Genomic DNA, 10,022 nt, shown 5'->3' on the forward strand with positions numbered 1-10,022 from the left:
CGCCGAGGGCGCCGCCGCGAGGAGGAGGAGGAGGAGGAAAAACTTTATTTGCTCTAATTGGGTAGAAATTAGCGGTGGCAGATGTGGTCGGCCATCTTCACGCTCTTCTTCCCCATCTGCGCAGGGCCGACGCCCCTATTCCAGGGCACCACTGAGGGTGGCTACTCGGCAAGCGTGCCTTACTAGTCCATGCTGGACTTTCGGGTCGCTGCTGGAGAGCACCCTCTCCCACTGCTCCGCACTCGGGTTTTTTTATTTGAAGGAATTGTTGATTCTGAACGCATTCCCATGTAATGTGATATAAGGTGGGCTTGGCGCCGCACCAGGGGCAAATAGAGACTTTTAGCTTGTACGCTATTCCGGTAAACGGGAGCGGTTTGGGCGGATTACCGGATGGTCGGGGGCGTAAACGTGAGCGGGGAAGCCGCCTGGTGTTGTAGAGCTCAACCAGACAAACGCATAGCGAAAACTGCAGTAACTCAACATATCCTGCTTCGCCACTCGTGCAAATTTTTGGCAGCGGCGTAATTGTGAACACGATTACGCCACTGTCGAAAATTTACGCCAGCAGCTAAGCAGAATATAGTAATTAGTTCTGTGTTTGTGTGGTTGAGCTTTGCGCCACCAGCTGGCGCCACCAATCTGGCCGCTCACCTTGACGCCCCCGCTAAAGCGGAAAACCGCCCGCGCTTGCCCGAATACCGGACACGCTAAATGTCTCTAATGTCTCTACACTGGGTGGGAAACATCTTGCTTAGTGCTCCCGCTACGCAGGTTCGCCGAGGGCGCCGCCGCGATGTTGAGCGAGCCGAACGGGACCCGAATGCTTGCTCCGTTCGAGGAGAACGGCGTCGTGCACTACGGCGTGCTGAACGACTGGTCGGGCTGGAGTTACAACGTGCTGCACCACAAGGCGACGCTGAATCTTTTCAGGGTCGGTGTTCGTCGCCACTTACGCATTACCCGAGCTCTAAAAGCTTCGTAAAATAAAATAATAACCGTACTAACATAGTATTTATACAGGGTCTTTCACGTAACTTGTGCCAAGGATTTAAAAAAAATTGTTAGCTGCAGCTGAATAAAACCAACGGCATGTAGTTTGCCGTCATGTGGCGCTCCTTAGAGTATCCTTTATATATCGCTTAATTCGTTAACTAAGGTGAATTAAGCGAAACTTTTTTTTATTTTTCACTTTAGGGCCAACTGCGTTTTGCTGCGTTGTAGAGGAGGTTACCCGCCGCGGTTGCTCAGTGGTTATGGTGTTAGGCTGCTGAGCACGAGGTCGCGGGATCGAATCCCGGCCACGGCGGCCGCATTTCGATGGGGGCGAAAACACCCGTGTACTTAGATTTAGGTGCACGTTAAAGAACCCCAGGGCGTCGAAATTTCCGAGTCCTCCACTATACGGCGTGCCTCATAATCAGAAAGTGGTTTTGGCACGTAAAACCCCATAATTTTAAGAGGAGGTTCAGAAACGGCCGATGAATTTTTTTGTGGCAACGCACGTACATGCTGCGTGACGATTTTTTTTTTCAGTTGTTTAAAGAAAGCTCGCGGAATATGAAATAAAACCACACGACTGCACTCGTGCATGGGCTATCGTATTGCAGCGCTTTCAACCGTGCGTCGAGCCTATCGGTTACCAGTGACGACGGCACTGCCATTCCATGTGCCGCCGCCAAAGATGCTGACTCACTGCCAAGCCGATGCCTAGAGCCGCGGCCGCTCTCCTCGCCACGGTCCGCGCGCACGGTTCTTTCGTAGGAACCGCCGCGTAGAAGATACGCAGATGTACGCATGTGAAGGAAGCTTGCGGGAGCAGCGCACAATATTTTTTTTCCCCACAATGGCTGTATACGTAAACCTCGTGAAGTACACATCTTGTATTACGTACACCTTGTACACTTTGTGTGTGCGTATACACCTTGCGATTTTCTACAAGAATCACTGGGCGAGCAAAGGGGTTAACCCCGGGCCGCTATGTTGTAGCGATGCCTTATGCCTTAATCTATGCTATTCTTGTCATCCACCACACACGGCCGCCTGATCCCATTGATAATGTGGGCAGAACGTCGCTCTGGCCACTGGCCAGGAGCGAAAAGCCAGAAAAAGCATAGAATCGGAAAAGGCATCGCTACAAAATACCGGACCAGAACAGCGACGACATATTTCCCAGCCCGTTCTGCGCTCGCATTGACTGATTGTCCGGTGTGGCCCGCACTTTTAACGCGGCCTCCTTTGTCTCACGTGACCATCCCGCGTCCTCCAGGTGCTGCGCCAGCACCAGAGGCAGAGGGACGCCGGACGACCGTACCTCTTGGGAGGGATCGTGTACGCCGTCCGGATGCTGCCTTCCTACAACAAGCAGCAGCTAGACATGATCGACCACATAGTCAAGTGAGCTCGCCCTTCTTTTTTTTTTCGGCCTTGAAAAGGCAATAGGGACAGACAGACAAGGAACTCGTTAATTTAGACTGAGGAAATATTCTTTCAAAACTATATCATCGTTACTTTGACCATGAAAGGTTCAATAAGTGGATATAAAATGAAAACCAAACGCCATTGCCATTTTTTTTCAGCAGGAGCCCCAGTGGTGGCACGGGGGTACGACGGGGGGGGGGGGGTGAGGTGGGGGCGGCTGTCCTGGCTCAGCAAGAGTTTTTTGTAATTTGCTAAGTTCAGCCTTCGGCTCCTGTAGAATACGATTTGGGCCCTTTTTTTACCGATAAAGAAATTAATTACCCCTGAGCATGCAAGCGGTCGAAGTTCATGACAGCACGGCTTCCCCACCCGTCTTTCGATTATGCTTCTTTTCTCGCTTTTAGAGCAAGCCTTATGTAGAGGTAAGAATGGCTTTTTATTTTAGTATTGTAGAAAAGTAACGCAGTGTAATGCAGCTGAAATTACCTTTTTTTTCTTTAGTGCCCCTTTAAACGGGCGCAAACAATTAAGCCAAGCGTTCAATCGGTAGTCTAGAGCGTTTTCGGGTTCTGGAAAACTCGCAGAATTTGCTTTATCCGACGAGGCTACTTGATCGCGGAGAACACCGCGACAGGGGGCGGGCCGCACAATTTTTCCTCGATTTGCATTACTGGCCTCAACGCTTCGCAACGAAACACTGGTTTAGACAAGTTGCTTAATTCCGAAACTATAGAGGCCTGCAGGTAAAACAAAACATGTACCCGTACTACCTTCTTGGGTAGTGGTCATACCCAGAGCCCTGTCTATATTTTCGGGTCACTTAGACCTTGTTCGCACACCCGTGCAAATACGGGTGTATGAAAGAGGCATAAGTCATTCCTAAACTATAGACGTGGCTGCGTGTAGAAACGCCGACGAAGAAGGCGAGGAAAGTTGCGCTTTTTTTTGCGTGCAGGCTTCTATAATGTCGGAATGGACCAACTTCTCCAAACTTGATGCTTTATCGCAGGAAATTGCGAATGCAATTCTATTTCCACCGTGCGATCAAGAGCGCCTATTGACTGCGCGATGTAAGCCGGACGAGAAATTGTCCCGTCCACCGCGATCACCAGAGTGCGCGGGATTCGCATGTATATATATATATATATATATATATATATATATATATATATATATATATATATATATATATATATATATATCCGCACAGCGCGCGAGATCCGCATGTATATATGTAAATATATATTCTGATTGTCGAAACCCAGAGACTTCAAGGTGGACATGCTCGTGGCGACGACCCACATGGAGGAAACGTACCAGTACACCTTCGACTGCAGAATCACGGGACCGACCACTTGGGACCACAAGTACGACAGCCACGAGCTTCCCATCGTGAGTCAGCCTCCTTGTTTTCATTTCTCGACTGCAAGGTCCCATTGATTTCGACAACCGGCCAGACATATGGGCGCCCTCGCGAGGCCATCCTCACCTCACGAGGTGAGGACGAAGGTGACGCGGGCGTCGGAAAGCTCTATATCCAGGCGAGAGGCGACTTAGGCGAAGTGAGGCAGTCGCGATTCATCTCGCCATACCGGTTGTCCGTATTGCCTATCGCGCTTCTCCATAGGCGCCTCACGATTGAGCGCGTAGAGGCGTGGTCACGACTACGATTCGCCTATTCTTGAAGCTTACTTTGCGAGCCCTCCCAAATTTTTTTTATTTCTGTTGGGTGTCGCTGGGTGCGGCTGGGTGACGCAGCTGTCTGGCCGAATAGGCCACATTTTAACAACAACAACAAAACGTTAATAACTTGCTCGATGATGGGATCCAACGTCGGAATCCCAGCACAGCATAGCATCCCGATGCTTTGACCAATACAGGCCACAATCGCATGTACACTTCTATCGTGCCAAATCCAAACTACAGCTCTTTGAGATGATCGCCGAGTGTGTCAAGGAGTTCCAATCATTCATTGGAACTCCTTGCCAATCATTGATTCATTGAGTTCCAATCACTTATTTATTTATTTATTTATTTATTTATTTATTTATTTATTTATTTATTTATTAACATATACTGCAGCCCAAGAGAGGGCTATAGCAGGAGTGGGGAATATTATACGTTACTATACATACACATTAAAAACACACAAACACAGAAAGATGAATGATCAAAAAGAAGGGCTTTACATGTTAGCGAACTGCTTATCAGTGGCAGCTACGAAACATTTTAGTGATAGTGAACGAATATTACCGGGTAGAGAATCGCAAAGCTCTATTGTACGTGGAAAAGAACTATTCTTGAATGTGTTAGTGCCGGCACTAATCGGCGTTATTTTCAAGGCGTGGGAGCTACGGGTACAACTTGTGTTGGTAAATGTGATCTAGTTACAATCAGAAAGACCAGATCGGTCAATTAATCGATGAGAAATCTCGAATCGGCAGCTATTGATCGATTAAACGCCGAAATGATGAATGATTAATCGTTAAACCAAGAAAAAAAATTATTCGTCCATCCCTACGGTACTCATCACACATCGGATTGAAGATAGGGCCTGGGCGGCAGCGCCCTACGCAGCCGCCGCCGGAGTAGAACCCGAGCCCCTTCGCTCCCCTCCCCTCGGTGCCTTGCGCGCGACTGAAGACGGCGCGCTTCCTCCCCGCTTTGCTCCCTTGCGCGGCCACACATCGGATTGAAGATGGGGCCTGGGCGGCAGCACCCTACGCAGCCACCGCCGGAGTAGAACCGGAGCCCCTCCCCTTCCACCGTTGCCTTGCGCGCGACTGAAGACGGCGCGCTTCCTCCCCGCTTTGCTCCCTTGCGCGGGCAAAGTTGAGCCGTCGTCGTCGGCTCACTCCCGCTCGCTTTTACTCGCACGTACAGCATACGGCACGCGGCGACGATGTTATCGCTCTCGCACCTCATGCAGAACATCACGTCGACGCCGACGGCAGATGTGCGTCTGGAGTGTCCGTGGAATTGCTACCGCAATAAACAAATAAATAAATAAATATATGAAGATGGTATGGTGACACCTCCCCCTCCCCTCCGCTCGCAGACATTCTTTTTTTTCCCTGCAGCACCGCCTTCAGGACAATTTGTAAATGCGTGGTCGGTCTCGAAATAAATCGCCTGCGAGAATCGCGCAAGCGCAGCATTCTTTTTGTCCGCGTGTTCCCTAGCTGTTTCCGTGATACAACGTGGTATGCAATATGATCAACCCGTATTGCGCCAGTAAATAAAAACTCAAGCCTGCAAAAACGCGTGCGCAGATCGATGTGATCAAGCGGATCTCCGACCGGGGATACCTGGACCTGAACGTCCCGGTGGCCGTGTCGTTCACCCTCAAGGGGTTTTGGTACAGGCCGGAAAAGAACGCGCACGAGGTCTACTTTGCACCGGGCAAGCCGTGTGGCTACATTGTCGGCGATCCGACCGTCGGCAGCTACACTGAGGTAATGTACGCACATGCGTCACACCGTGTAGTCTCTACATAGACTGTTTGCGCACTCCGTGACCATCCTGACGGGACCCACTGAAACTTTAATCAAAAGTCTAGCGCGAATTACATGGACACGGACAGAGAAGACGACAGGACGAGCGCCAATCTGTCTGCGTCCATGTCATTCGCGCTAGCCTTTTGATTGACGATGACGCACCAACTAGCCCAGCTTTCTGCCCTGACCAACTGAAACGCTATTGGAAAACAGTAAAAAAAGAAAACGTTGCCGATCTGTTAACGAGGCTCCCGTGAACACGTGAGCTGAATGTTACTGCACGGCATGCCACCGGGAGTTTACAATCGCGTGTCGAAAGCAGGGAACAGTGGCTTGCTGTCGCTTCCGCGATGTCGCCATGCAGCGTCATCACGAGTAGCTGGACCCATCAACACTATTGGCTGATTTCGTGATCACGAGAACATTCGCAGTAATACATAAATAATTGCGATATATATATATATATATATATATATATATATATATATATATATATATATATATGTGTGTGTGTGTGTGTGTGTGTGTGTGTGTGTGTGTGTGTGTGTGTGTTATGTCAAAGCCAACAAACACTGACACCCAGGAGGACATAGGGGAAATTTCTTCTACTTAATAAATGAAATAAATAAACGATAAATCAACGGAAATGAAAGTGGATGAAAATACAAATTCTTTGTATGTTTCTCATCTATATTAATGACTCGCCGTAATGCGTGACCTGTAACATTCACTTATTCGCCGACGATTGTGTGGTCTTCCGAGAAATTACTGACTAAAATTATGTTACGATCCTTCAAAACGATATCAACTGTATATCTAAAACTCGTGTAAAGTCTGGGTGAAGGAACTCACCACAACTAAATGTAAGGTATTACGTATCTCCCGTACAACTTCTTGCCCCACTTCCTACTTGCTCGAGAATTCCGCTCTCGAATCCGTAACATATCCTATTGCTACATAGGTGTCCAAATAACTTCCTCTCTTTCTTGGTCTCTTCATATTAGCAAAATAATTCGCAATGGAAACCACTCGTTAGGTTACCTCCACCGCAATTTTTCATCTGCTCCCGTTTCTTTAAAGCTCCTCCTTTACAAATCTTTAGTCCGAAGTAAACTCGAATATGCCTCTTGCATCTCGGACCCAAGCACTGCTATATTAACCTCTGCCCTCGAGCTTGTCCAAAATAACTCTGTCCGCTTCATTCTAGGAAACTATAGTCGTACTGCCAGTATCACTTTAATGAAAGAGTCCCTACAGCTTGCGTCACTCGCCTGTCACCGCAAGTTTTCTCCGCCTATGTCTTTTCCACAATATATACCACAGTCCCGCCCTACATAACGACCTTATTCTTCCTCCATCATACATTTCCCCTCGTTCCGATCATGCGCAAAAGGTGGGAATAATGTCGTGCTCAACGCAGACATGTTATCAATCATTTGTACCCCGCACCTCACAGGACTGGAACCACCTTCCGGGATCAGTCACGTCCACTGTGACTGTGACTAGTGACTAGTGGAATAGTGATTCCCAGTTTCATAATGTTTTAAACACAAGTGTATTGCAATGTAACTAACCAACTATGTAATTATATTTGTTATCACTCAATTTCATGAATTTTTTGTTGCTTCCCGCTGTTATCTCACCTTTTTAGCTAACATTGTATTAGCAGAAGAAAAACCTGTATCGTGTCCTTTTTCCCGTATGTTCCACTCCCTTCTGTAATGCCTCTGGCCCCTGAGGGTAATGCTAATAAATAAATAAATAAATAAATAAATAAATAAATAAATAAATGATGTAATGGTGTAGATGTGCACGATGATGACAGCTATGCCCTTGTTGATGCCCATGATAAAGACGACGCCCACAATGATTATGATGATGTTGAGCCCTCATTATGTGTTCTCGTCCCTGACGTTGTCGTCAAGAGATAAATTCAACCGAAAGTTCTTTTTTTATTATTCTTCTCTGACCAGGTCTGCGAGAACACCACCTACCAGAGCCATATGACGACCTTCGAGGAAGGCCACTTCTTCAATTACACGTTCTGCAGGGAATGCGACCGCACCTTCGTCTTCGACACCCTCAGCAGCATCACGCAAAAGGTAGGGGAGGACATGCTCCCCACTTACGTACGCCAGGTACATCGCAGGATTGCAGAGGAATCGAGGTTGCCGTTAGTCCGGAGCAATAATACAAAATGCGTTCGCGGCGACACCTGCAGCCTTTGTACCCTGAAATATGTCTCTTCTCGCATTATCGAGTTTACAAGCGCTCTGCAGCCATATCAACGAACAGCTTGGTAATGGTAAGGGATTCTAGGGACAAGGCAGGTCGGATAACACACGCGGATACCGCTCGTGTAAGCGACGCATTCTACACGAGAATTTAGGGATGCGCGCGCCAAGTAACCTCTCTCTCTCTCTCTCTCTCTCTCTCTCTCTCTCTCTCTCTCTCTCTCTCACTCACTCCACATTTTTTGTTTTTGTGAGTTCGCGTGTTTCGCGCTTGGCGCAATCATTAGGGGCACCCGTGTCCAAAGAATATACGTGGCTCAGCCCGATCGGCCCACGTGCAGTTTGTTCAAAAAGTGCAGGCACCAAATTTTCGATGATTATTTTTTTTAAGTAATACACATAGCCTAGGGGACCGTAATAATATCCGGCATATGCACGATCGTGTCGCCAGTAATTTAGTTCAAGGATAGTTACGTAAAACAGTTCCCGATTTCGAATTGCCCGCCAACAGGGGTGGATAAGTACCCACCTCACGGAGTTCGCGTTCACGGCGCCCGTTACGAGCGCTGGAAAAATGGTCCAACCTTACTAAGCTCTCTTTTTGACCCCTTTGAAAGTACGAAGCAGTTCAATCTCTATGAAGATAAAAAAACGCTAACTACGCACGAAAAGAGAAGGTGACAGATGAGAAAGAGAAATAGATGAGAAGATGAGAAAGAGAGATGAGAAAGATGAGAAAGAGAAGAGAGAGAGAGAGATGAGAAAGAGATGAGAAAGAGAAGAGACAGATGACGTCACCGCGGGCGCGAGCAGGTGGTGCTGGCTCACCGCGCTCACCGCGGGCTGAGCTTCGCGCTTTTCGACATCGACTACGAGGACGTGTTCAACCTGTGTCCGGACAACCTGTACGGGGCCTTCGACCGGGTGGCCGCCGTGCGATGGCTCACGGACCGCTTCAAGGAGCTCCGGGGAGCCGCAGTCAGCAGAGGCCTGGAGTCCCCGGCCTCGTGACGGTGGCGCACCCCCGCGGCCGTCGGCCGCATCACGCGCAGACGGACGCTGACAGCCTAAAATTTTTCCGCACTTAATGGAAAGAGAAATTCGCTTATTATGGACACGCTCTTTGCCTGCGTGCATTCCCTTCCCACCCGCCGCGGTGACGGAAGACGCTGCGGCGGGAAATGCTCGTATGCGGAAACGTTCGTGTGCTCATTAGATTTAGGTGCGTATATAATAATAATTAAAAAAACAACGGTGGTCAAAATTAATCCGGAATCTGCCCCACTACGTCGTGCCTGCATAATCAGACCGCGGTTTTGGCACTTAAGAAACCCAGAATTTTTTTTTTATTTGTACACTCATCCGGAGCTCTCCGCAACGTCCCTCATAGCCCCAGTGTTGCTTTGGCGCATAAACATCACGAATCAATCGATCGATCGATAGATTGATCAACCGATTCCGCTACAGATTCCGTACAGAAGTACAGAACCCCCTTCCCCCCCCCCCCCCTACGAGACCACGAAGCGCCGCCATGTTTTTATGTTCACTTTACGGACGTTAGCCAGGCCACATACTGCCCCCCCCCCCCACCCACCCACCCCTCTACGAGACTACGCATACGGCTCATTCATACAGGTCCGTCAAGTAAACAGCTGCGCTGTAAGAATCGCACGTTAGGCGTTTGTGTTGTGTACAGATCACACATGGCTGTAGTAGTCAGTTTTTCGCACTCACTAGCTGCAGCGCAAGCACCAGTGTACATGGGCTGAATCACTCGCCCAGAGTCGTACATAGGCGACAGCAGTTGCATTCCTCGAGCCAAGGATGAGGCACCAGGCAACGGTGGCTGCAACAAGCTGAAGCGATTGCA

General features: G+C 48.7%; 1 protein-coding gene across 1 annotated transcript in view; it reads left to right on the forward strand.

The window, feature by feature from the left end:
• Positions 1-9,306, forward strand: part of LOC139048536 (uncharacterized) — a 19,120-nt gene extending 9,814 nt beyond the window's left edge. Inside the window, exons 4-9 of the mRNA XM_070522939.1 lie at positions 775-934; positions 2,270-2,397; positions 3,687-3,813; positions 5,694-5,876; positions 7,892-8,020; positions 8,966-9,306. Coding sequence (XP_070379040.1) covers positions 775-934; positions 2,270-2,397; positions 3,687-3,813; positions 5,694-5,876; positions 7,892-8,020; positions 8,966-9,163 — 925 coding nt within the window. The 3' untranslated portion in view covers positions 9,164-9,306. The remainder of the gene's footprint in view (positions 1-774; positions 935-2,269; positions 2,398-3,686; positions 3,814-5,693; positions 5,877-7,891; positions 8,021-8,965) is intronic.
• The last annotated feature ends 716 nt before the right edge of the window (positions 9,307-10,022 follow it).

The sequence above is a fragment of the Dermacentor albipictus genome, chromosome 8 (assembly GCF_038994185.2).
Source record: "Dermacentor albipictus isolate Rhodes 1998 colony chromosome 8, USDA_Dalb.pri_finalv2, whole genome shotgun sequence".
In the NCBI taxonomy this organism is placed as follows: Eukaryota; Metazoa; Arthropoda; class Arachnida; order Ixodida; family Ixodidae; genus Dermacentor; species Dermacentor albipictus.